The sequence below is a fragment of the Aspergillus piperis genome (genome assembly GCF_003184755.1).
Source record: "Aspergillus piperis CBS 112811 unplaced genomic scaffold BO85scaffold_1, whole genome shotgun sequence".
Taxonomy (NCBI): Eukaryota; Fungi; Ascomycota; class Eurotiomycetes; order Eurotiales; family Aspergillaceae; genus Aspergillus; species Aspergillus piperis.
The window spans coordinates 1,433,278-1,457,850 of NW_020291591.1; the positions used below are offsets into that span (position 1 = coordinate 1,433,278).

Here is a 24,573-nt window from a genome sequence, read left to right on the forward strand (position 1 = left end):
CCCGGGTTTCGATGGCCCGTGCGTGGAGAATCCCGATACGATAGTCTTTAGTTTTCCCGCCGACAAGCCAGACCCAGAAAGCTTGCCTCAGCCTTCCTTCGCTTGTCCTTCAAATCCTCTCCAATGTTGAGCAGAGTTTCCACCTCAGCATTACGCAAAGGCTTGTGTACTGCTCCGAGGTGGAGTCTTCTACCTCGAAGCCGCCGCGGGCTGCTCACACTTGCCATCGAAACGTCCTGGTGCGTCTAATCTAATCCGCCCGAACACTTGCGCGACAGCATAGCTAATTGTTCTGATCTATCCAGCGACGACACATCGGTAGCCATCGTCGAGAAGGAATCCAATGCCGTTCAAATACACTTCCTCGACAAGGTGACCTGCGACACCAGCGCATACCAGGGCATCCACCCGGTCGTGGCTCTCGAATCTCACCAAGAGAACATCGCAAGTCTCGTCCATAAAGCACTCGCCCACCTACCCGTCGCGAAGCACGAAAAGCACCAAACGATAAATGTCTCGAGTGATTCGCAATTGCGCAGGAAACCCGACTTCGTATGCGCCACTAGGGGACCGGGGTTCCGCTCGAACCTCTTCGTCGGGCTAGATACAGGAAAGGCGCTGTCCGTCGCATGGCAGGTGCCGTTCGTCGGAGTCCATCATATGCAGGCTCATCTGTTGACTCCTCGTCTTGTATCGTGCATGCACCATGGCCAGGCCCAAGATAACAGCCAGGATGTCGCGGCGTCGCAGCAACCCATCACCCCCGAGTTTCCCTTCCTCTCTATCCTCGCCTCCGGCGGCCATACAATGCTAGTCAAATCCTCCTCCATAACCGATCACGAAATCATGGCATCAACAGTGGACCGAGCCCTCGGAGAGGCTTTGGACAAAGCCTCCCGCGAAATCATCCCTCCCTACCTCCTCCAGACGTCAAAGAGCACCATGTACGGGAAATTGTTAGAACAATTCGCCTTCCCGAACGGCAGAGCCGACTACGCCGACTATCAAGCCCCCAAATCCCGCCACGACGAACTCCTCCCACGCAAAAGCGAAAATCCCTGGGGCTGGTCTTTCGTAGAGCCGTGGGCCCACAGCCGTCAACTGCAATATAGCTTCTGCTTCATAGGCAGTACGCTGGCGAGGATATTCTCGGCTCGCGAGGCAGCCGGTCAAACGATCAGTCATGAGGAGCGGATAGCTCTGGCTCGGGAGGCAATGCGGACTAGCTTCGAGCATCTGGCGTCGCGCACTATCATGGCGTTGGAAAGTCTTGCTAAGCAAGGGCCGGAGAAAGAGGTCAAGACTCTTGTTGTTAGTGGTGGCGTTGCGGCAAACCAGTACCTTATGACTGTGTTGCGCTCGTGGCTGGATGCCCGCGGGTTCGGGCACGTTGGTCTGGTTGCTCCCCCGCCGTACTTGTGTACGGATAATGCTGCTATGATTGCTTGGGCGGGTATGGAGATGTTTGAGGCGGGCTGGCGCACGAATCTTACCTCTCGGGCTATTAGGAAGTGGTCGCTGGATCCGCGAGAGGAGGGAGATGGTGGTGTCCTTGGGCCTTTTGGGTGGGAGAGAGCTGAAGATCATTTTGTACAATAGGTAGATTTTGGGGGATGATGTTGTTACCACTTCACTCTGCTTCGAGTGTGTATTTTTATGAGCTGTATATAGATCACAATCCATGTATCACCACTACTAGTGAGCTTTACTGGCGACTACCTACAACTTGAGGATTCCGTATAATCATGTACATTTCATTCCATGTCATATGAACTAGTAATTCGCAAGCCATGCGAAAGGCGCTACCTTAACACAAGACACACATGATGCAAATCCGATCTGCTCAAGACAGCACCAGTATGTCTGTGATGAGACCGTTATTCCAATCCCCGGTTTCTAGAGGTGACAGCTTATCAGCCTATCACCAATGGTGAAAGCTCATCTCCACACCCCACCAGCAGCGACAAGCATTTCGGGCTCTTCAGATCTCCCGACCCTCGCCCGAAGTTTCCAGCATCGGTCGACTTTGTACAGTTATTTCAACCTTCAATCTCTATCATCCACCTGCAACAGTGCCACCCTGCTGCAGCGCCGTCACTTGCTTCCGAAGCTCGAGGAAGAAATCCTTGCCGTTTGCCATTTGATTGGCTGTATATGTTGTTGTTCGAGTTAGGTCATTGATCGTTTGTTTCGTGCTGTTGTTTCCTGGGGATGTGGTCACGTACGTTTTGCGCCCCAGGGTCCGCTCGCGCGGTTGTTCACATCCTTTCCTTGTGGTTTGTAGTAGTAAGGTCTCGGTTCTGGAAGAGGAGATGAGGGTTAGCGATAGGTAATCGTAGGTATTGGTTTCGAATAAGCCGTGATGGTATACGCACCTCCCGGTCCTAAAGTGCAGCGCAAGCTGTGTGTTAGCTGGTGCCAATCCTGGCGTAGAAGCTGGCCTAAACTTACCCTTTCTCAGAGCTCCCTTCGCCTCCGCGGCATTGAAGCCTCGCACGGGGACATGCTGCTCCTGCTGCGGCCCGGAAGCGAACTGGTCACGCGAATCTCCCCAATTATTCTGTCCTCCCCGAGACCCACCATGCGCGCTCATGGTGCGGGCGTTGGAGTGTCTTTGCGCCGAGTGGCGGTTCTGGTCGTATGGGCGACCTCCGCGCCATCTAGAATGCATACCCACGGGTGGGTTGTTGTTAGTCTAGAGATCTGGGGAGCATAGTAGTAATTCAGTCCGGAAAAAAAAAAGAGTGGGTGGTTAAACTTACCGCTCTTCACCGGGGCCACTCATTCTGTTAACTATCTAACCAGTAGACGGTAAACAGAACAACGAAGTGGGCTTTGTGAATGGGGAGAGAGAGCTCTTGGGAAGTAAGTAATCAAGAGGGGACGGAACTGACAGACACTGGAAGGTCGGCGGGAAGCAGCGCGAATGTGGAGAGCGGCTTGAGACTCTCCGCCTTTGGGGCCCGACGGCCAGCCAAGCGGGTTGCTTTGCTTATCATAAGCACAGCATCTGGTCAACTTCCCGCCCTCTCGCGGCCTGCGCGTCTTCCCCCCTCTTCTATTGTCGCCCACATTCACTGTCGAGTACTGTCTTTTCCGACCTTGGCGGCTTGGAGGAGTCATGCTCTGTTTATTTCCGATCGTTTGACTCCCCTTTTCTACCTGCTTTACCGCGCGACGTGCGTTTTGTCTGGAATCCTCGAACGTGCGGCTGAGCGGCACCGCTCGGCGTCGCTCTATCACCAACTCCTTTCTAGTTGAACTTCCTATCCGTCTCTGTTCGCGCTTATTCCCGCCTTGTTTGAAACTATGGCGCCCCTCTCATGGCCCAAGAGCCACCGCTCGCCCAGCAGACCCTCCCGATCCCAGGCTAGAGTGACCTTGAAACCTCCCTCGAGCTCCGATTCATCGGTGACCAACGAAGGCCCTCCTCTCAAGAAGCGAAAGTATGTCCCTGGCGGACCGGGTGGTGGTGGGAGATATATCGAGCTGGAGGTGAAGGATACGCCGAAACCCAAGCCCTCTCCAGCAGTCAGACGTAATTCTTCCAACTCTCGTGGTCGCAATGGCCCAGTTCCACTTCCAGAGTCAGCACCTCAACCTCAGCCTGTACAACTGCCTCCGCCGCCGCCACCTCCTGTCCCGACTACGCCTCCCTCCGCGCGTCTGAGAAGAGAGAAGAGTCAGAACCGGGGCCGTTTCGGGTCGTCGACGGCGGCTGCCCTTGCTCTACAACAAGGGGATGGTTACAAGCCGCGAGAGGAGCGTGGTTGGGAGGAATTCCATCCGGATCTAGATATTGATGCGAAGTTTGCGGTCTTCGATGCAGAAGAAGTGGATCGCCCACCTCCCACATCATCGATTGCTCATATCCTGTCGCCAAACGGCCTCGATAAGACGAATGAGAAGGATCCAATAGCAGAGCTGATTCGCGCGCATACGAATGGCTCGTCACCGACCCCTATCAAGCGCCGACCAGGTCGCCCTCCTCGTCGACCTGAGGCCATTCTCAACGCCTTGGGCATCACACATCAACAGAAGAACGTTCCACCTCCAGGCCCGAACCCCCGCGAGAGGCTGACGTTGCCGAAGCCCTCGTTCCGCATACGCGACCCGTTCACTTTCTATGACCAACCTGGAGTGGGTCAGCAGAACTATGTTGATCGCACTATGGCGAGTGTAGGGTATCAAGAAAGCGACCTATTCCTCCGCCATGACCGTCGGTTGATTCGCATGACAGAGGGTGCCCAGGAAGATGATCTGGATCCGGCGAACCCTGTCACTTCAGAAGGTGAGGTCAATGCTGCCGTTGGCCGGGTGGAATATGATATGGATGAGCAAGATGAGAAGTGGCTGGAGGAATATAATGCGAAAAGAAGGGAGGACCAGCTGGAGCCGATCAAGCCGGCGGTCTTTGAGATCACCATGACCAAGATCGAGAAGGAGTGGCACGTCTTAGAGAAGCGTATACCGAAGCCTAATCCCAAACCTCCCCAGACGCAACGGCCTCGTTCGAGCTCTGCCGCGGCGGTAAATGGTGAAACTGCGCCGGGTGAGGAACAGGACAGCAAATGTGCTATTTGTGACGATGGTGACTGCGAGAATTCCAACGCTATTGTTTTCTGCGATGGTTGTGATTTGGCAGTCCATCAGGAATGTTACGGAGTGCCGTTCATCCCGGAGGGACAATGGCTATGTCGCAAGTGTCAGCTGATTGGAAGGGGGTCTGTCAACTGCATCTTCTGTCCAAATACCGAAGGTGCCTTCAAGCAGACTACCTCCTCGAAGTGGTCTCATCTCCTGTGTGCGATCTGGATCCCTGAGGTCTCTATTGGTAATCCTTCTCTTATGGAACCGATCACGGATGTGGAGAAAGTGCCTCGCAGTCGCTGGAAGCTTCACTGCTACATTTGTCGCCAGAGGATGGGGGCCTCGATACAGTGCAGTAACAAGAATTGCTTTGTCGCGTTCCATGTTACCTGCGCACGGAGGGCTCAGCTTTACCTGAAGATGAAGTCAGGACATGGAACCCCGGCGGTCATGGACTCCCATCTACTCAAGGCTTTCTGTGACAAGCATGTACCACCTGAATGGCGCAGGGAGCATGGGACAGATGTTGCTACGGCTGAGGCAATTGAATACTACAGGACTACAATGCAAGGCCGCCGATGGGGAGACAGCCAGGCGGCGGCTCTTTCCTTGGAGCCTACACACCCTCTTGGTTGCGACCACGGGGATGAGGACGGACATCGCATGCATACACCACGTATTACCCTGACTGTTGGCGGCAATAAGCGGAAGCGACCGACTGTGCCCAAGACCATTTGGAAGTTACCGTCCGGGGCCCCTGTGATTCCTCAGGTTGTGCTTAACTCGGTTGTGGCCTCACTGCAGCGCTTCGGGGTTCGCCAAAGAAAACAGTATGCTGAGGATGCTTGCAAATACTGGACGCTGAAACGAGAAGCCAGGCGGGGAGCCGCACTTCTGAAACGTTTGCAACTCCAGCTGGAAACCTTCTCGTCGATGGAGATGACTAGGAGGGACTATGTTGCTATGGGAGTCCCTGGGAGCAAGAGACTACAAAGACGTATTGAGTTTGGTGAGAGACTCTATCATGATTTGGATCGATTGAGGATGCTGTGTGATGAAGTGAAGAACCGCGAGAGGGAGAAGTTAAAGGACGTGGAGACGCTTAAAAGCATTGTTGACACTGTCTACTTCCCGATCTTCCCTCTGCTCTGGCCAATATTCGAAAAAGCTCAAGTGTAAGCATGATTCTTCTACTTTACCTTACGTGGTCTAACATCGCGGCAGGCTTGATGGCAAAGGTATCTTTCGACAAGGCCTGGCGTCTATTCGAACTAAGCTGCAAGAACGGTTCTATCCGTCGGTCGCTACCTTCTCCGCTGACCTGGCTCATGTCTTCACTACGGAGATTGGAGTCCAACCGGCTGGAGATACGGCTGAGCTTCAGATGCAGATTAGTGGTCGTGCACCGGAACTCAGTCTAGAGCAACGCGAGAAGAGAAAGCTTGCCAAGCGGATAATCAAGGCCATTCAGCCTTCTCTAGAAGATGCGATCAGGAAGGAGAGCGAATTAAACCGCAAGCCGTTTGAACAGGAGCTCAAGGAGCTCGATCTCATGCTAGAGAATAGTGTCATGTCCAGGCGGGGCTCCGAAGTTGATGCGCCAGAAACAGTTAACGATGAACAAGCATTTGCGGTACCAAATGGTACAGAGCAGAAGGTTGAGGAAATGGACGTGCTTGCTAAATCCGAGCCTGAAGATAGTGCTGGTGTTGCTGACGTGCCTGGGAACACAGCTACAACAGCTGAGCCTAGTGCGGCCGAATCCCAACCCGCAGAGGCATCTACCGAGCCTCAAGTACAGAAGGACACGAACATGGAGGATGCACCCGCTGATATGCAGGATACAGAGCCTCAAAGCGCAGATGTGGCGCCCACAGTTGTACAGCCTACAATTGAAAATCAACCATCTGTCCCTGATCAAAACGGAAATCTGGAGAAAGAAAGTGTTGAGCCATCCAAGCCACCAGTGGAGACCCAAAATGGGCCGTTGACGCCCCCACCCAGTTTCAAAGGTGATCAACAATACCCGTTGGCGCAAGGAGGCATCCAGTGGTATATGCAACCGTTCGATCCCATTGGTACCACCATCCACGAGGAGCGGTGGACCGGGCGAGATGTGATGCGAGGGATGAGCGAGGAGCTCAGTGAGCTAGACGAGGAGGAACTAAAAGACCTGGTTGAAGATGAAGAGCTGGAAGGACAGATGGTCAATGGATCGAACGAAGCAGCAAATGGAGGCGATGCACCGACGCAACAGAGCGTTAAGGTACATCGAACTCGACGACGCTGGCGCGGATTCAGGTAGTTAGACGTACAGATGGCGGAGATATCATCATTGGTTTTGAGCGAACATCCCCTACACACCTACACATCATTTCTTTCTTTGCGTTACCCGGATTTCCCCTTTCTGCATGTTTGCTTTTCTTTCCTTGACTCCCTACTACTGCTGCTGTTGCTGCTGAGGGAAACAAACATAGGCTGGCCAGGCGTTGGGTAGGTCAGAAACTGGGAATTTGGTGGATCAGGACAGTAGCCATTCTCAGGTAATGAACTTTACAGAATGTAATCATGTCAATTCGCATTAAATGCGCATACTATTGTAGAGATCTATAGCCTCACTCCATAGTGTGGAACAGTATTGAATGGCTGGTATGGAGAACGGCCTTGGCACGACGGCAGAGCCGCGGGCGGTCCAGAATGGCTTATGGAAGACTCGCCGCGCTCGACTTTCTTTCCCGGTTTCTCCCCCTTCTTTCATCATCACCACCGATTTCCATCTCTTCCTCCATCCATCCTTTTTGCCTTCCTCCCTTATCCCCCTTCTTCTCCTCTTCTTTCTAACCTCTCGGAAATCAGAGCCATCTTAGCTTCCTGGCTTTCTGATATCCGCGTCGGATAGCTATCGGGTTCGGTTGTTGAATTTTTCTGCCTCTCACTAGCACTTTCCTCGGTCTGCGTCGCGCGCGCGCCTTCTCATCCCTTTTCACCTCACTCAGCTCTCTCATTCGTCTTTTCGATTTCCGTCATTATGGCTACAGAGTACGATAACGAAAACGGTCGCTACGACGGTATGTCAACCGGTCATCTTGCCTCGCCAGCTCAGCTGATCTCCCCGGTAACATCATCACAACAATGCTGACTTGCTGCTGCTCAGACGAGCCCCGTTTCGCTCGCGACCGCAGCGCATCTCCTCGCGATGAGCCTCGTGCTGATCGCACCCGTAGCCGTTCTCCCAACGGTCGCGTCGATGATCGGTATGTTTACGTGCAGAGCTGGCTAGCTAGCTAGCTAGCCGTCCCCCAGACACCAGCCAGACTGACTGGAGCTTCTTTCTAATAGCGCCCCCATTGATCCCCGCAAGAATCTCGATGACGAGGAGGGTGCTATCAACACTGGATCCAACCTGTTCGTCACTGGTATCCACCCCCGTCTGACCGAGTCGGATATTTCGCGTCTGTTCGAGAAGTACGGTGATGTCGAGAACTGCTCGATCATGGTCGACCCCCACACCAAGGAGTCTCGTGGATTCGGTTTCGTCAAGATGGTTACTGCCGAACAGGCCGATGCCGCTAAGGAGGGTCTCCAGGGCGAGGTCATTGAAGGCCGCACTCTGAGCATCGAGAAGGCTCGCCGTAGCCGTCCCAGAACCCCGACTCCCGGAAAGTACTTTGGTCCTCCCAAGCGTGGTTAGTTATTGTCCAGACTCCCTCTGTATATTGATATGTGGCTTATGCGTGTTCAATTTTGTTAGATTTCCGTGGAGGTCACCGTGGCGGCCGTGGCGATCGCTATGATGATCGTCGTGGTCCTTATGGTGGTAGCTGGCGCCGTGGTGACGACTACCGCTATGGCCGCTATGACTCCTACAGCGACCGCCGCGACTATGGTGGTCGTGACTACCGTGACTACGGTGGCCGCCGTGACTACCGTGATGACTATGGTTACCGCGGTGGTGGCAGCAGCGGTGGCATTGATCGCTATGCTTCCGGTGGCCGCGAGGACCGTTACAGCCGCGACGACCGTCGTGACGACCGCCGTGAGGAGCGTCGTGGCGGCAGCGGTGGTGGCTACTATGACCGCGATGCTAACCCCCCGAGTTACGGCTCCGCAGCTCCTGCTCGTGATGCCTACGCAGGCGGCGGCGGTAGCAGCGCTGGCGGTGGCGGCCGTTCCTATGACCCCCGTGACGACCGTTACAGCACTAGGTAGGTGAAGATTTGACTGATCTGGACGGTCGGAACAGGGCCCAGAGCACGTAATCTCGTCCAGTGATGGGTCCGTTTAGCCTCCGCGCTTCTTTCAATTTTTTCTCCCCACACCTTTTGTTTTCTGTGACATTCCCTTACTTACCCTATGTCCTGGAATGGTTTTTAATTCCCAATACCCCCATTCGAATGGAATTGCGCTCAACGGGCTACGGTGGGGCGTCATCTGTTGTCTTGTCGAAAATGGAGAGAAGAAGTCTTCATCGCATTCACATGTCATCCGGCGAAACCGACATGTCACCGTTTATGCGACCAGTCGATCTTCGAAAGAGAAAAGAAAAACCAAGGGAAAAAATAAGAAGAAAAAAAGAAAAGGAGAGTCCTATGTGGTGTCGTCGGCACTCCTCACACGCTGATGTTTTCTTTTGTTAAATTCGCTCGCAACACCGGAATATTTGGCGGCATGGGAAAGAACAAGAACTTTAACGTTGTAATTCCTCGGATTGTCAGATGGGTTCAGCACACTGCTACATTTCACTCTTCAACCCTTCCGGAAACTTGGTCGTTATCTCGCTAGTCAGCTGTTCGCCTTTGTTTGCGTCTTTGCGTCTTATACAACTCATCTTAACGTAACGACTTTCGATTGTATTCGGCCAGAAGCTTCCATAAATCTGCTCAGCCTGCAGAGGCTATTGCTTACGCCCTGGATCCCGCTCTCTGCCCCCGGCGGTCTGCAGGGAGGTCGACCAGTGTCGCGCGGCACCAGTTCGCCATAGCGTTTGCGTTGTAGTATCGCCAGGGGAAGAAGTCCAATTCTCGCAATAGAGCCAATCCGATGGCAGCAGCAAACAAGTGGACCCTGTAATTCCGGGCGTCGGTACTTTTTCTCCCCCGGTGCAATCGATAATCCGGCCATATGGAAGGGGTGGGGATTGAGGTAGGTTCGATCGGTCTGAGACTGATTGGAAATATGAATATCAGAATGCTACTATGCTCTGATTGACCTAGGTTGAGAGCAGGGGACATCTACGGGTGTCTCTTGTCCTTTTTCTTCTTTATCTTTCCTCTCCGTTTCTTTCCCACCATCATCTCATAATGGCTAACTGCAGGGCAGCATGCTTGATATCTGTTGTTGCATAGATATTTCCGTTGCGTTTGGGACTAGGGAATAAATTCGTTCTGTTTCAGATTGGTTCTCGCTGTGCTCCCTTGTAGCATTCCATACCTTACATGGAGAATTTGAACCCTCGTTTGGGGCGTAGAGAGAATATAGACGTGTAAGCAAGAGTCTTATCCGATGTCTAGTATCTAGGTAACATGCAGTCTCCAGTGACCGCCCTACCCACAAGCACACCCGTGCCTAATATTTCCAAGACAACAGATATTTAGCCACCAAGCTAATCGTACACTTCCATCCAAATCATATCCTCATAGCCGCATTATCTCCACCCCATTGAGCCAAATAGATAGCACCATACAATCGAGGATACACTCACTCACTGCCCCAAGAAATGAGAACCCATAGCTAGCGAGCAAGCAACTCCCCCGTATGTCTAAGCTATCCAAAACCCAACGATTCGGTCTATCTTTGTGGGGGTGCGTATCAGACTGAACGACTAGAGTAGGCTAGACCAGATCAGCATCCATCCATCATCTCCTCCTTGTTGCTCTTATGTAGATGAGATGAACCTTGAAAGTAGTCTCTTCACGTACAGCAGCACATATTGATGTTTTTATGTTTGCGTCCACTGAAATCTGAGCCAGCCTTTATTCCACCTTAGATAGTATGGGATGGTGGTAAGAGCTCGTTGATCGTCTCGTGTAACACATCACGGATCAGCACCAATGGTCGATTGAACAAGAACGTCTACTCGGGAGTCTTCGAAACACCCTGCTGTTCGATTTCATTGCTCTTCTGGATGAGGTATTCGCCGAGGACGCGGAGGGGGTTGGGTGGTCTATCATCATGTTATAGACACCGTTAGCTCGCATCCTTACTAGGATCTTCACTTGGATCGGATACAATCAGGAGGTATCATGGTATACGCACTGCTCCTTCGCAACGACCGTCATCCCATCAAGAAGATGCGGCACAATCTTCTCATTCATGTATCTTCTAATCGGGGCGCCGCCGGGACGCACTTGGGTGGTGGTGGTGGTGGTGGTGGCGGAGGGAGTTGCAGCGGCGGAGTCGGCACCGGGGGTGTTTGCAGCAGAGTCGGAAGCCATGATTTTGTCTTTTTCGGGGTTAAGATGTGGGTGTGGTTGTGGTTGTGGTTGTGATGATGGTTGTTGGTTTTGGGGAGGGAAGGGAGTGGTGGTAGTAGAAGTAGTAGATGGTGGTGGTGGAGGATTAGGTTGAGGTTGGGGTTCGGATGTTCTTGCTGTTGCCTGCTGGAGGAGGAGACAATTTTAGTGAATGAAAGAAAGTGGTTGAACAATGAGAATAAATAGAATTGTAAATGTCAATTGAGGTGCATTTGGTTAATGGGAGACAAATTTAAGAAATTCAAGACAGAAGTAAAACAAAAGCGGAGCAAGTTGTTGCAACTGCTCCGCCTGTGGGGATCGCGACGGAGAGTTGTACTGTGCTGTGTGGTTCCTGGCAGTTCTGGGTTGTTTCTTACCGCGTTGTCATCGGCCATGGTTTTATATTTGTCTGGAACTAATATGCTTGTAATTTCGATATGATATTTGAGAGATGTGGGATTATATTCGATGATGAAATTGGCCCTGCTGACTGCATGTGCTTCATCTCGTGCTTCGCAACATCAGCATCAGTGCAAACAGTGCAAAGTAGACATGATGCTTGTCCGAATCGAGATATAGTGGTCAGGTGACTTCGTGTCTTTCCGCGTCACGTTCTTTTCCTGTAACGAAAGATGCCGCTGGAGAGGCTATCATTGCAGACTATGTGGTAGTAACTGCTGCTCGGGCTGCAGCATGTCCCTGCTGCACTACTGGGACACTTTTCGTCCTTCCGCAAAGCGCATGAAAACCACCAAGGAAGAGACTGACACCGGCGATGAGAAAGACACTCCCGACTCGTCTGATAGTCCGCTGATAAAGTCCTCTGAAACACCGCTGCCGGAGCGACTAGATTACAATCCAATTCCTGTTGAAGCTGGGTTTGGGGCTGCTGGAGATGACTCCGAAGTACCACCAAACAGCCAAACCGAACTCGAGTCCTCCCTGCCTGCCATCCAGGCAGACAATCGCGCAATCGAGGAATATGAAGCTTCGCGCGCAGCTGACGACGAGAAGGAGCCGGACCTCCGGCAGAGATTGAGGGATGGTACATGGCGGAAGGGTCGGAGTTCTATCTACGTGGATGCGTTCAATCTGGCACTGGAGACTGTGCTGGATGAGGAGGCGCATCTCTTTGATAAGGCGGAGATGGAAGTGTTCAGGCAGTGGCGAGAACTGGACTATGAGTCTCAGTATTTGTATGTCTACCTGGGTCATACTTGTAAAATTTTTGAAGCTGATTGTGTAGGTATGTGCGTCTATTCCTCCGCAAGACCTCTGCCTGGCACCGCGTTAATCGGCTAGGCTACTACTCGGATATTGCGGACATGCCTCGAGTTGTAGCTGAACTGCGCCGCGCTCGCAATCTTCCATCGACATCTGAGGATGGGAATTCCACAGATGGCACCGTCCCTGTCGATACGAGCTCCGTCTTGGGTCAAGATGGCGAGTTCAAATTCGCCGAGGAAATGGATCAGATTACCACGCTGGAAGAAGCGTCCTCGCTCTTATTACTCGACGAGTTGAAAACGCTCGCCAGAGACGCCAAAGTAACGGGAAAGAGTAAGAAAGAGCTCATAACCGCTCTACAACGATCAAGTCAGAAACAGACGGGCCTCGATTGGAACAGTAAATCCAACGGCAACAACAGAGACGACCACTTCATCCAGAAGATCCTCGACTACACCGGCGACTGCATCCGACTGGCCTCCGGCCCTCGTGCTCTATTCGAACGAGTCCATCTAGTCTTCTATCGGTCCACCGAATGGACCGAGAAATCACTCACTACCATCATCTTAGCCAAGATCTCCCGCAGAAACTTCCCAGAATACGTAGTCTGTCGAACCAACTCCATCTTCCCCTCGCGGGAGATCCTCCTAGAATTCGAATCCGCCCTGCGCACTCAATACCAAATCGACAACCTCCTCGAGTTCAACGGCACTCCCACCGTCGAACTGCTAACCCAGGTCAAAGACCTCGCCTACAAAGTCTATCCCCGGTGGAAAACCCTCCTCCACCAAGAACAACAAAAAGAAGACACCATCTACGATTACAATGAAGGCGCCTACCTCCGCCGTTTCTCCCCAGCATGGGTATACACTCGCATCATCCACAAAGGCCTCCACCCCCTGGGCCGCTTCAAAGAGCACGAAGAGGAGCACCGTCTCCTCTCCGAACTCCTAACCCAGCGCCTCTTCCACGCCGCCCGCCGCGGCGCATGGTACCAGCGCAAAGCCCTCCTCGAAGAACACTACCTCTGGGCACTGAAACCCTCCGAAGGACGCAGCGAAGAAGTCCAGCGCAAGCACTGGCGCCGCATCGCCCTCCAAACCTGTGAAACAGGCCTGCAGGACCCAGACTGCCATCTCATCTACCACTATGACCTCCAAAAACGTATCACCAAGCTCGAAAGAGCCCTCAAGGTCGTGAAACGCGAACAGCACGACTTCGGGCACGTCAGACTGGCCAAACCCGCGGAACGCACGATCGAGGGTATCCAGATCGAGCGTGATGAGCCAACCCAAACCCAACCCTCAACCCCAGCTGACACCGCCACCACCCCTACTATCACCACCTCCTCCAAACGCGGCCGCCCCACCATCTGGCTCGACCCCCGCGACGGCGGCGAATGCCGCGTCGAAAGCATGTGCCTAAGCTGGTACCGGGATCGTGGCTGGAAGGGCTACCACTCCGAAGGAGGCATCATCAGAACCCTGTTCACCTACCTCTTCTACGACATCCTCTACACCTACGTCCCCAACGTCTTCCAAACGCCCTTTCAAACCAGCCCGCTCGATCTCCACACCGACGCCTTCTACCCGACCCGTCTCTCACAGATAAACCACCGGCTGGTGGAAATCACCAACGGCGAGTCGGAGCGGCTGATTCGCGCTGTCTATGCGGAGCAATCCCCGCGCCAGACGTGCGCGATTGGCCTCGATTGGTCCTTTGAGTTGGATGATTTGGTTCAGATCGTTAGATGTTTTCCCGGTGAGGCCCTCGCCGCTGTTTGTAGGGTCGTTGCCCAGGAGTATCAGGCTCGTGGGGGTGGGGTGCCGGATTTGTTGGTTTGGAGGGTGTATGATGGGGAGGAGGGTAAGAGTGATGGTGATGGTGATGGTAATGGTAAGGGGAAAGAAGGGTACGGAGAGGTGATGTTCGTGGAAGTCAAGTCGGCGAATGATCGGTTGAGTGATTCGCAGAGATTATGGATTCATGTATTGGCGAGTGCGGGGGTGAGGGTGGAGGTTTGTAATGTTGTTGCTAAGGAGGTTATACGGTCGTGACATATATGATATATATGTACAGTGCTACGTATATATATACTACGTATATAGAAGATGGGAAAGATACATACATCTACTACAGTAAACATCTACGATAATTGAAAAGAGAAAGATAGGTGTGTGGTCATAAATTTTTATTTCATGACTATCGACGGAATCAACCCTTTCCAGATCGACCCAATCAACCACAACGACAGCCACTTCACCACAACAACTTCTAACCCCGCACAAAGAAGATGTGCACGCGCTTAAGCGACGAGGGTGGAAGCAGTGGCGGACTCGTAACGCCAGGTGGGGGGGAGGACACCGACGGACTTGTAGTAACGAGACAGACGGTGGATACGAGACTCGATGAGAATCAGGCGGAACTTGCTGTCCTTGTCCTTGCGGTTACGCTCAAGGTGCTTGCGGACGGCGACGGCCTAAACCAATATTTATTAGCATCTCGTTTGATATGGTTGGAAAGGGGAAATGGGGGTGACATACCTTCTTGATGAGGTGGTACAGGTCCTCGGGGAGCTCGGGGGCAAGGCCTGTTGTAAAAATCACTCTGTCAGCCTGTGGTTTGACCAAGCAGAGGCATACGGGATCACGCAAAAGGAAACTTCTAACTTCCCAACTGCATTTCTGCGAGATTGTGGGGTTGGAAGTTTGACTTCTGGTGCCCTCCAGTTTTATGGACATGTTGTGGTATGTGTGTGTGGTGTACAGATGGTGGGAGGCAGAGAGAGAGAGAGAGAGCCGGGATTGCTGCGATTGCGATTGCGACTGTGGGTTTGCGAGTGTGCATGTCGATACGGAGTAGAGTGCGAGAACGATTCCGGGTATGTTTCAACCTCATTCTCTTGTCCCTCTTCTTCTTCACTTTCGTGCAGAATATATATCGTATCGGTTGTCCATCAATAACTCGAATCGAATCGCCGGATATATTCCAATCCGGGTCCTGGCTGCTGCTGCTCTGCTCGCGCCCATTCCTGCCATGTTCACATCCACAAACATGCTCATGCAACTGGTGCGACTGGTGAAAGGGAATAATTTGTCGGTGGTGTCGTACCGTTGGACTTCAAGATACGGAGGATCTTGTTACCTATTCACATTCCATATATTAGTATCCTTTCCCAACCCTTGCTTTTCGAATAATCCAGAAGAGGGGCTCTTACCAGTGACAGTCTTGACCTGGGCAACACCGTGGCTGTCACGGAGGACAACACCGATCTGGGAGGGGGTAGCACCCTTCTTGGCGAGCTTGCAGATCTGCTCAACAACCTGCTCGGTGGAAGCCTTGAACCAGCTCGGGGGAGTGCGAGAGTAGGGGAGAGCGGAGGACGAAATGCCCTTTCCCTTAGAGTGAAGGCGACCCATTTTGATTGATTGGTGGTGTTGACGGGGGGTGGTTGTCGAACGGGTTGTGAGTGAGCTGGTCGAGTATCGAAAAGTTCGAGGAGGACGAGGTTATTTTTTCGTTGGGTGGATTTTGCGATCGTGGGTCACGTGGGATCCAGATTTGCTGGTATTGTTGTGGGTATGGTCATGTGATGTGGGAGTTGGGTTCGCTTATTTTTTTCTTTCCGGAGCTTTTTAAGCTCCGTTTTGACTTTTTGTGAGTCTTGGGATTTTGTTTCTTGTGGTATGCCAGTGAGCTGCTTTGAGCTGCTGCAGAGTTTATGATGCTCTGATTTCTTCAAATTTCGGCTATATGGTGATCGACTAATTGATACAGCTACATTACTGGCAAATTTGACCTTCAGGTTAGTTTTTACTCCTATGTTTTTTTTGCCCTCTGCTCTGCTTTACAGGATGAAACACACCTTACTTTTTATTTTTCTGGTACCTCTTATGTCAGAGATAGGCTTCGGTCTATCTCGATGATCTAAATGGACTTCTGATATCCTTTCATTTCGCAAAATGTTATGTCATGGGAGTTGAGACGCATAGTGCTAACTCGCATCAAGATAGGTTGCCAATTTTTTGAATCGAGGGTATTCTGGTGTCGAGAGATGGGCTTTATAGTCATATATCAATGAATTCATATTATTCAATAGAACTACGGTGTTTTCCTGCTCGTGCAGATCATGGAGTCGCGCGATCCCATATTGTAAATGTACAGGAATGTAGAGGATTGGCCAGACAATGTCTTGAGCATGCAGGCCGACGGGATATCTGCCCACTGCTATCGCTGAGAGTCCTGTCGTGCTGAAGCTTTACATTACTGAATACTGCGATGGCATCGGCAATGCATTCTACACGATGAGCCATTTCAGGGTCGCAAAGACTGCTTTGAAGAGAATCACGCAGCCTCTTCGTAAAGCTCTGCATCCATCATCCAGCGGGCAAGTCATCATAGCTGCACATCTCCATCAGTGTCAAGCAAATGCAAGCAGTATCACACCGCAACGAGGCATCGCTTTCAAGACATCCTCGTGCATCTGCTTTAACATCGCAACTCTCTCCCCACATGCTGTTATCGGGTTCCTGGATTTTTCAGTGTTTTCCGCGCGACGCCCTAGAAAATTCGACGACATAGTGTGATTTGTCCATCATAATTCCAAATCAACTCACATAGACGCGCAGACGGACGAACCATGGTCTGCTCTGCGACGTGCATCAAGTGTTGGTGCGAACATCCTGTAGATAGATAGGTAGTCATGATGCGATTTGTCTGTCTATCCGGTTGTCTGCCTCGTGCAGCAACTCCGAAACAACAGTAGACCCGCATAAGCGTAAGCGTAAGCCCTAGCCAACTAGCTACACGGTATTATTCTGTGTGCATATTTGAAGCCAAGACGACCATTCGCTTGGGCATGGAAGCCTGCGTTGTGGATTGGCGATGTGTCATCCTAGCAGCAGTAGCAATAGTGGGCTGTGGACACCAGCCGTTGGTAGTGATGGTTGAGTCACTGAAAGGCTTCATCCAAACCCACCTGATGTGACCGCCGGTTGTAGAGCAAAAAAGCAGGCAAGTGGGTATCAGCAACACGTTTGTGTTCGAAACGAGGAGAATAAGATCGAATCGTACTTTGTTTGTACGATAGAAGCGGCCATCTTCCGTGTTGTGCGAGATCAGTAACACTATACTCTGTACACCGTAAGTACTCCATAGACTGGAGAATATGCAAGTCTAGACCAGGGACCATAAACTTGGAGGCGATCCAGGTCCATGATTCGACCACTCCATGAGCTGTGCGTTGACGTCTGATCCCAGAGATCGCCAAATCAGACGGCCGAGTGCGACCGACTCCAGGGCACGGCGCGGAGAGGGGCAAGTGCAAGGGCAAGCTGAGCCCCGTATGTATCACCATTCAGCAATGAGAGATCCATAGCATTAGACGGAGAAGTGAGATCGTGGGTACCGCAAGTGAGCGTCGGTCTCCACGCGTTGTGACCGGTCAGCTGGTGATGAGCCTATGATCGCCCCCGTCACCGTCACTGCTGGATGGCAGCGACTGATTGGCTTGCCCCGTTCATCCACAAGTGATGGCGCAGTTGCACGGGCTAGATACTTTGTGCGGGATCTGAGATGGATCGCTGGGATATGCTGGGGGGCCGAGAGTGAGAATTGCCTCTTGCGGCATCCGAGTCCCGATGTGCGCCATGTCTTTGCCTTTATCGCATGACCTGTTGGTATTTCACGGTCGCTGCTGTTCTGCGGGCTGATTTGCCCCGCTAGTAGAGCTGACCGTATACAAAGGTACACCAGTCAAAACTCGAGAGTGAGAGGTAGCACAGACATCACAGATAGCTGAGAGGATGTCCAACGGACGACCAGTTGGATGATTGATTTCCCTCCCATTTTGCTGATTCGTCTCCTGTCAACTGGCTTGGCCGGCGAGGTTTTGTTCTGACAGCCCTATGAGCTATAGTGCAGGTAGTCCCGGCTTACTACTGGATTCCTTCCGGGGGAATAGTTTCCAAACATAATAAGCAAGTAGGAGAATTTGAATTCTCTTCGTCAGGGGTACAAAGGGATCTCTTCTTGCGTGCATCTCGTATTGTTTGTTGCTTATTGTGTGTCTGTAGATACTAGTAGTGATCGTCTCATTAGTATATCAAAGTCACCGGGGAGAAAGGACTAACTATCAGAATTTCCCATAGTCTGTACTTTAGTTGTTTCACTAGCAATGCATTGCTTTTGCTGCCACCATACGGATGTAAAAGTACTGCGTAGGCCAGAAAAAACTCCTTGATTATACTACATAGGTTGTATTAGATAGCTGCCAGACCTGCATGGCACTGCCCACTAGTCTATGATAGACCAGAAATCACTCATACAAATCTACCAACTACCAAGATAGCGACATACTTTCCAGGAGATGAATTTGAATTCAATAGCAAAAACCCGATTGGGAAAGTCTAATCAAGAATCCGCGGAAAAGACACGAAGTATACTCTGGATGGAAAGTTCCACGACGAAGCTTCGATACGAGAATCGATGGCGTCTGCAAAGACATCGAGATACTTCCCGTGCAACTCTGGTTAAGCTATAACTTAGTATCGACAGAGTTAAGTTAATCTCTCGTATTGCGGGATGCGCGGGAGCAATGCCGATGGACGGGATGGAGGCATAATTGGAGACTGACAGTTTCATCCACCCGGCAAACTTAGTCAGTGCTATGGAGTAACTAACTAATTAGTTAGTTGGTAGCTATTCTAGACTCGGGTAGAGGGCAAGATAGCCAAGCGAAACACTTTGTCGCAAAAGGCCCCATCCAAGTGGGAATTTTGAAAAACTTTGTAATCTAGCTAAGTCATGTACTTTTAACTCAAGACTAGAAGCCGCGAAGAGAATGTGGCAAATGTTTATTTCCTATTATTGCCAAAGCCATTTATAGAAATTCTCCACGTGTGGTTACGTCTGTCATGTCGTGGTGTACGGAGTAGATGGTGAGGACTATGGAGTAAGCCAGCTAGCTGACCATCTCCTGGTCGGTGTTTGAGATAGAGATACACGAGTCCATAGGCTGAACGAACAATGGGATTGTGGGAAGAAGCGAAATCGACAAAAATCTAGCACCCGCCCGTAGATTCCACCGAAAGATTGAAGATCGGTATATACCCAGTCCTGCATCAAACAGCTGGCTCGCTCTCTGTTCACATTACCCAATGTGGGAAATAATCATACCCCCTTCTCAAAAGCTTGGTCTACCGAATCTCGCTACCCAGTTTCCAATGTTCCCAAGGTTCTTCCTGAAGAGTGATAGCTAAACACTACCGCAGTCGATCAATGCTGATGTGCAAAACCCACTTCTATCAATCGGAACTAGGCTAGAGGAACGTCAATCCATACTGGATCACGCAAAAGCTCCAGGCAGCTAAGAAGGGGAAGCTAAACTAGTTTACCAGGCTTCGGTGCCGGGGCGTGGATGCCCTAAATTTAGCCGGACGAGGGAAGGTCCCCTTCGGTAGACTTCAACTACCGTGAATTGCTTAACGAACAAGAAGAAGGTTGACGTCGATCAGACCCGCGGCAACTTCCCGCGCAACGGGATATCTAGACCATCTGTTTAGCGATGAGGGTTTGTTGGGGATGATGAACCTGCACTAACTGGTCCCGATATGCGGCTACGGCAGACTGGATGCAGGTCCGTGTGGCAGTTCGAGGAATGGATGCAACCTCGATGGCGATGGACACAAGTCCAGCGGTCGCGGCACGATGTAGTATTACTAGAGGAGTCGGTTGGTCCATGCGCCCGCCGCCACTGGGGCATCGATATAGATTATACACGGTATGTGGAGGGGTTTTTGCAATTGATGCCCGTGCCGATGACGATGGCGGTGCGACAGAGGCGTCGTTGTTGAGTTGCATTACTCCTGTGCTTACGTGCTGGGTTACTAAAAGTACTTTACTTGGCTGATGATTGTGTTCAGGAGTGGACCTTTTTGTCCCTGAAGTCCGTGGCTACACAGTCAGGGGCACAGATGGCAGATCTCCTTTGTTTTGAGTCACACCAGGTATCAGATGGCTCAAGATTGAGAGACCAGGGGGTAAAGCAAGCAAAAAACAACCAAGATAACTGCAACATAGCACAGAGTGAATCCTGGGAGTCATGTAACGTGACCACAGAAAGACCATTCAATTCCCATGGAACCACTATCGAGTCAAAACCCGGCTATGGGGTGTTTAGAGTCTCGTGGCAGGTCGACCCTCACCCAGGGGCAAGAGCTACTGGCCTACTGCAGACTACGATGGATACAGGCAGTAATCGTCGCGACACTCGTGCGAAGCCGGTCGAACTCAAAACGACCAGGATGAGTCTTCTAGTGGCTGGGAAGGTTGCTGGTTCGGGTATAGTGGAGGTTGATCGAAGTGCCTTTCCACCCCTGCCTGCATACGAAGCCCCTCCGACGCACTAAGCAGAGGCACTCACTGTAAGGTACGCGGATGGTTGCTGAGTTTTTTGCCCTCCTGCAGGCTGTTGGCCAGTCCAAGAAATCCTAAATGTTTACCTCCCGAGGGATTGTGGGAATGAAATCCTTAACATTGGCCAATAATCATCCTGCAGTAGGGACGATGTGATGTGCTCCATAATATACGAGATATGAAAATTTCGTAGAGCAACTCCTGCCCGAAAATGGGGACGCAGTCAGATCCCCATTATTGCAGCAAAAGACTGGATAATAATGGGATTGTTATCGTGCCCTAAAACAGCACACGCAGGAAGAGGCGGCGGATAACTTGTCAACTAATGTTTAGGATGACTTGCCCCCTCAAAAAAGATAGCCTAGACTAGTGAGTTTCATACCCCGAGAGGAATCAATGGCTCACTATCTCATCACTAAGAGAATTATGGAAGCCTCCCCCGAGAGATCCATGGATGGCTGGGTGGGTCTCCCCTCTTCCAGCCAGCAACTAAGTAGCCGACTCCGTTAAGGAAGCAGTATCTAAACGAAAAGGCCCAGCAAGAGGCTACGGCGCAGGTCCAGTCGGTATTTCGACGGCCAATCAGCAAGACGAAATCACTCCGATCCATGCAGATGCAGACATCGCCAATTTACCCAAAGGCGTTAGAATCCTGGCGTCGAAGCCAGTGTCAACCAGAATCAACCCAAGTCAACCAACGTCCGCGGCGACGGCATCTGATTCCCCGCTCGTGGTCTTTTGCCCTACCACCGTCTCCCAGGCCTCTCGTTCGTTCGTTTCCTTCCTCTCCTGATTCCACCTGGTCCCCGATGCTACTCACTAGCTCACTTTCCTTTTTAATTTTATTATTGGTTTTTCGATTTTCTTTACTGCCTCTGCGCCTCCCAGTCAATTGGAACCCCGACGGAACTTGGGACTCGCTCCCTCTGTCTCTCTTTGCCCAGAATGGGCGTTGTCGCACGAAGCGAGTCGAATGGATTGCAGCGACTCCACCAAGCCCATCAATGCCCCTGGTGCCAAACCTTACCGTAGTCTCTCTCTCGCCGTTCCGAGCCATGGAGGGGAATTCCACCGTCTATCGTCAGAACCCAATGAGCGACGTCCCAGACTATGGCGACGCTGCGTTGCTCTTGTGTGAACGGACCTCCTATCAGTTCATGACCATTGCCCCAACCAATCCTCTAGTGGTACCCAGAACGGTACCATCTTTCTGGTCGTCGGTACATCATCCATTGCCCTAGCTCGTAGTTAGTATATCTGATCAGCCTTCCCACCCCCCCATGTCCGTCCGCGCCCACCTGCCTCTTGCTCCCCTCTCTTCCTACTAGTATTATGCAATAAATCACAAGGCTGTCTGTTCGATCGATATCAATCGTTCCACGGCCGTGAGCCTCTTGCGCGGGGTAACCACGCCTGGCACAGTCACTAGTATAGTATTATCGATAATCCCGCCACTCGTTTGCCCCGAAGGACAGGACATGACCCTCTCCGGGCCTCTATCGCATCCGTCGCATATTCACGAAGATTCCTACCACTATGGCCAACGAAACATTGTCTGGATATTGTCCGACTCCTTTCCTCCAGGAGTCACTGTTCCCATCGAAAGGTGGATGTACGCTATCCCTTGCTAGTGTGGACCCAATTGCCGGTGACAGAACTGATCGTGTGCTTCGTTGCAGTCATTGATGGACGGTTTTGTGAGGAGCTTACCACAGAGCATGGCAAGGTCTCTTGCTGTCTTCCATGCCCGTTGGCAGAATGGACCTATGGCGAAAGTAAGTCCACTGCTACCTGCTGCCAGTATTCGAGAATCTTAGCTAACAAGAAACTGTCGCATCCAGAACTGATTTCCCAAACCAAGGTCGCCAGTTGGCTTGGTGTCGCTACATTGCCCCTGTGCATCTTCCTCCTGGTATCATTCGCCGTGCTGCCCCCAAAATGGACGCATCGTCATTACCTGAGCATCTGCTTCACCCTGGGAATCTGCTGTATGGAGGTGGGTAGACTGCCATCGCGAATCAACTGCCCTGTATTGACTCGATTCCCAGATCGCCTTCATCATCCCGCTAGGAGTCAAACCGGAGCAATGCTACAACCAAATCACCCCCAATGACATGCACACTGACTTGTCATGCGCGTTTACCGGGGCCCTGCTCCTCTTCGGAGGCTGGGTATGCGTCGTATTCAGTATGCCTCTACACCATCCACCACCACCACCAGCAACAACCGCTAACCAGCGACTACAGGTTTCATCCGCACACTAGCCTTCCACCTCCAAGTCTGCTGGGAAATCATGCTCGGTCCGAAATTCATGTGGACAGCACTCATCCTAGGCTGGGGTATCCCCGCCGTCGGCCTGACTGAGATGCTCATTTTGACTGGAGTATCCTACCGCTTCGGCACCGTCTGCCACATCAACGTCCACGACAGCAACAGAGACTACTGGGCGCCCGTCGTCGCATTCGGCGGAGCATCCCTCTTCCTCCAATTCGCCACCCTCGTGTACTGCATCTACATCTACATCAAATCCATCTATGACGAGGAAACCTCCACCACCAGCTCCGGTCTCCCTTCCTACTCCGCCAGCGTCCGCACCGTCACAGCCCGTCAAGCCTACCGTCGCGTCCGCCGCGTCCTGCAACTCCAATGGCGCGGTGTCGCCCTGGTCCTCGTCATCTTGACCAACGTCATCTTCTTCGCCGTCGTCTTCATCAAAATGGATAACCATCTCACCTCCACCGTCGCTAATATGAAACTCGCCACCCCCTGGCTCACCTGTCTCGTCGAAACTCAAGGCAACATCCAGAAATGTTACAGTGAAGCCGAAGCTATCGTCCCGAACAAAGCTACCCTCCTCGCTGTCCTGATTCTACTGGCGACGGTCGGCTTCTGGAACTTCGTCCTCTACGCCCGTCCTTCTATCTTCGTCGGTTGGGCCGAGTTCTTCAAAGCCCGCGTTACAAAACCCAATGAGTTCGTCTCTGTTGATGCGCGCAGAGGAACGCCAGATCCTCGCGCTTACGAGATGATCTCCGGATCAAGTCTGCCCCCGTATAAGACCCCTGAGCCAGTGGTACGGTCCCCGAGTCCCGCACGGACGATGGGTGCCCGTAGTCCGGAGGCAAAGGGAGGACAGCACTATGGCCGTGAGGCTCGCTATGTACGGCCCTCGATGAGTTTCTCGTCTCCGAGACCACCCAGCGCAACGCAGAATGGCGGGGAACGTGAATGGGATCCAGAAGCTACGTTTGCTAAGAGCCATTCACAGAAGGGGTCGATATGATGCAGTGGGATTGGCGTTTGTAATATGGTTTGGTTAGGTTTCTTTGTTAGCATGGGGCGCATGGAAAAGCCACTCTATATTATTATTATTGTGTGATGTGAGACTACTGCTAACTATTTACGGCTGGATTTGATGTTTTTATATACCCTGATGCATTGATGTTTGTATGTATACAATACCCTTAGAAGAAGAAGGAAGAAAAAGAAGAAATGAATCATTACACATACATCAATTCCTTCCACATTCTATGACTCTTACAGTAGGAGAGTAATTAGTTAGTAGCCATTCCTGCAATGCCACTACGGTAGTACAACGATGAAAAATAACCCCGGTCCACCCCCAAACCTTAACTTTCCCCAACGGTCTCGCAGTCAGCAAACTCAGCATAATGAAATCCTTTCGGCTAACTAACTACAAAGTAACTAGTTATATCTGAATCCCCCGCAGGGCTAATACTAATGCTAGTAAATTACTTACTGCCAGTGACAAGCGGAGATGGCACCACCACCAACCACCGCCACCACTAAATTCAATTCAATTCTTTTCTTTTCTCTCCTCCGGTCTAGAATCTCTTGGCCTTATTTTCCCCCTCTTTTCTCTAGC

General features: G+C 51.7%; 8 protein-coding genes across 8 annotated transcripts; 5 read left to right on the plus strand and 3 right to left on the minus strand.

Moving 5' to 3' along the window:
- The first annotated feature begins 87 nt into the window (after positions 1 to 87).
- On the plus strand, positions 88 to 1,731 carry BO85DRAFT_444345 (N(6)-L-threonylcarbamoyladenine synthase family protein). The gene is made up of 2 exons (XM_025658996.1): positions 88 to 239; positions 306 to 1,731. Exons 1-2 carry the CDS (start codon positions 124 to 126, stop codon positions 1,597 to 1,599), a joined length of 1,410 nt encoding a protein of 469 aa, XP_025520932.1. The 5' UTR covers positions 88 to 123; the 3' UTR covers positions 1,600 to 1,731.
- Positions 1,732 to 1,733: 2 nt separating this feature from the next.
- Positions 1,734 to 2,907, minus strand: BO85DRAFT_444346 (uncharacterized protein). Its single transcript, XM_025658997.1, has 5 exons — positions 2,773 to 2,907; positions 2,452 to 2,676; positions 2,376 to 2,384; positions 2,226 to 2,300; positions 1,734 to 2,148 (listed from the first exon to the last, which is right to left on the minus strand). The coding sequence occupies exons 1-5, from the start codon at positions 2,783 to 2,785 to the stop codon at positions 2,057 to 2,059; spliced, it is 414 nt and encodes a 137-aa protein (XP_025520933.1). The 5' UTR covers positions 2,786 to 2,907; the 3' UTR covers positions 1,734 to 2,056.
- A 111-nt stretch (positions 2,908 to 3,018) lies between these two features.
- On the plus strand, positions 3,019 to 7,173 carry BO85DRAFT_515582 (putative PHD finger domain protein). Its single transcript, XM_025664792.1, has 2 exons — positions 3,019 to 5,765; positions 5,815 to 7,173. Exons 1-2 carry the CDS (start codon positions 3,310 to 3,312, stop codon positions 6,893 to 6,895), a joined length of 3,537 nt encoding a protein of 1,178 aa, XP_025520934.1. The 5' UTR covers positions 3,019 to 3,309; the 3' UTR covers positions 6,896 to 7,173.
- Positions 7,174 to 7,590: 417 nt separating this feature from the next.
- On the plus strand, positions 7,591 to 8,844 carry BO85DRAFT_14826 (RNA recognition motif domain-containing protein). The gene is made up of 3 exons (XM_025654125.1): positions 7,591 to 7,844; positions 7,930 to 8,276; positions 8,342 to 8,844. Exons 1-3 carry the CDS (start codon positions 7,723 to 7,725, stop codon positions 8,797 to 8,799), a joined length of 927 nt encoding a protein of 308 aa, XP_025520935.1. The 5' UTR covers positions 7,591 to 7,722; the 3' UTR covers positions 8,800 to 8,844.
- A 1,430-nt stretch (positions 8,845 to 10,274) lies between these two features.
- On the minus strand, positions 10,275 to 11,523 carry BO85DRAFT_444350 (DPY30/SDC1 family protein). The gene is made up of 3 exons (XM_025658998.1): positions 11,423 to 11,523; positions 10,846 to 11,189; positions 10,275 to 10,753 (listed from the first exon to the last, which is right to left on the minus strand). Exons 1-3 carry the CDS (start codon positions 11,438 to 11,440, stop codon positions 10,663 to 10,665), a joined length of 453 nt encoding a protein of 150 aa, XP_025520936.1. The 5' UTR covers positions 11,441 to 11,523; the 3' UTR covers positions 10,275 to 10,662.
- A 190-nt stretch (positions 11,524 to 11,713) lies between these two features.
- BO85DRAFT_386894 (fanconi-associated nuclease 1) lies at positions 11,714 to 14,412 on the plus strand. Its single transcript, XM_025656646.1, has 2 exons — positions 11,714 to 12,241; positions 12,292 to 14,412. Exons 1-2 carry the CDS (start codon positions 11,739 to 11,741, stop codon positions 14,327 to 14,329), a joined length of 2,541 nt encoding a protein of 846 aa, XP_025520937.1. The 5' UTR covers positions 11,714 to 11,738; the 3' UTR covers positions 14,330 to 14,412.
- A 35-nt stretch (positions 14,413 to 14,447) lies between these two features.
- On the minus strand, positions 14,448 to 15,792 carry BO85DRAFT_410542 (40S ribosomal protein uS15). Its single transcript, XM_025657484.1, has 4 exons — positions 15,490 to 15,792; positions 15,384 to 15,416; positions 14,816 to 14,862; positions 14,448 to 14,751 (listed from the first exon to the last, which is right to left on the minus strand). Exons 1-4 carry the CDS (start codon positions 15,689 to 15,691, stop codon positions 14,578 to 14,580), a joined length of 456 nt encoding a protein of 151 aa, XP_025520938.1. The 5' UTR covers positions 15,692 to 15,792; the 3' UTR covers positions 14,448 to 14,577.
- A 6,284-nt stretch (positions 15,793 to 22,076) lies between these two features.
- On the plus strand, positions 22,077 to 24,084 carry gprM. The gene is made up of 5 exons (XM_025654143.1): positions 22,077 to 22,299; positions 22,367 to 22,462; positions 22,529 to 22,683; positions 22,736 to 22,874; positions 22,934 to 24,084. The coding sequence occupies exons 1-5, from the start codon at positions 22,224 to 22,226 to the stop codon at positions 23,968 to 23,970; spliced, it is 1,503 nt and encodes a 500-aa protein (XP_025520939.1). The 5' UTR covers positions 22,077 to 22,223; the 3' UTR covers positions 23,971 to 24,084.
- Positions 24,085 to 24,573: the final 489 nt, after the last annotated feature.

Excerpts from the sequence above, each read along its gene's own strand:
- BO85DRAFT_444345 (XM_025658996.1), top strand. The coding sequence starts at position 124 with ATGTTGAGCAGAGTTTCCACCTCAGCATTACGCAAAGGCTTGTGTACT. Across the intron at positions 240-305 it reads CTTGCCATCGAAACGTCCTG|CGACGACACATCGGTAGCCA; the intron begins GTGCGTCTAATC and ends TGATCTATCCAG.
- BO85DRAFT_515582 (XM_025664792.1), top strand. The coding sequence starts at position 3,310 with ATGGCGCCCCTCTCATGGCCCAAGAGCCACCGCTCGCCCAGCAGACCC. Across the intron at positions 5,766-5,814 it reads ATATTCGAAAAAGCTCAAGT|GCTTGATGGCAAAGGTATCT; the intron begins GTAAGCATGATT and ends ACATCGCGGCAG.
- BO85DRAFT_410542 (XM_025657484.1), bottom strand. The coding sequence starts at position 15,691 with ATGGGTCGCCTTCACTCTAAGGGAAAGGGCATTTCGTCCTCCGCTCTC. Across the intron at positions 14,863-15,383 it reads CCGTATCTTGAAGTCCAACG|GCCTTGCCCCCGAGCTCCCC; the intron begins GTACGACACCAC and ends TTTTTACAACAG. Across the intron at positions 14,752-14,815 it reads TGTACCACCTCATCAAGAAG|GCCGTCGCCGTCCGCAAGCA; the intron begins GTATGTCACCCC and ends ATATTGGTTTAG.
- BO85DRAFT_386894 (XM_025656646.1), top strand. The coding sequence starts at position 11,739 with ATGTCCCTGCTGCACTACTGGGACACTTTTCGTCCTTCCGCAAAGCGC. Across the intron at positions 12,242-12,291 it reads GACTATGAGTCTCAGTATTT|GTATGTGCGTCTATTCCTCC; the intron begins GTATGTCTACCT and ends CTGATTGTGTAG.
- gprM (XM_025654143.1), top strand. The coding sequence starts at position 22,224 with ATGGCCAACGAAACATTGTCTGGATATTGTCCGACTCCTTTCCTCCAG. Across the intron at positions 22,300-22,366 it reads GTTCCCATCGAAAGGTGGAT|TCATTGATGGACGGTTTTGT; the intron begins GTACGCTATCCC and ends GCTTCGTTGCAG. Across the intron at positions 22,463-22,528 it reads AGAATGGACCTATGGCGAAA|AACTGATTTCCCAAACCAAG; the intron begins GTAAGTCCACTG and ends TGTCGCATCCAG.
- BO85DRAFT_444346 (XM_025658997.1), bottom strand. Across the intron at positions 2,149-2,225 it reads CGGACCCTGGGGCGCAAAAC|CCAATCAAATGGCAAACGGC; the intron begins GTACGTGACCAC and ends CAACATATACAG.
- BO85DRAFT_14826 (XM_025654125.1), top strand. The coding sequence starts at position 7,723 with ATGCTGACTTGCTGCTGCTCAGACGAGCCCCGTTTCGCTCGCGACCGC. Across the intron at positions 7,845-7,929 it reads AACGGTCGCGTCGATGATCG|CGCCCCCATTGATCCCCGCA; the intron begins GTATGTTTACGT and ends TCTTTCTAATAG. Across the intron at positions 8,277-8,341 it reads CTTTGGTCCTCCCAAGCGTG|ATTTCCGTGGAGGTCACCGT; the intron begins GTTAGTTATTGT and ends CAATTTTGTTAG.
- BO85DRAFT_444350 (XM_025658998.1), bottom strand. Across the intron at positions 10,754-10,845 it reads ACGGTCGTTGCGAAGGAGCA|ACCACCCAACCCCCTCCGCG; the intron begins GTGCGTATACCA and ends ACATGATGATAG.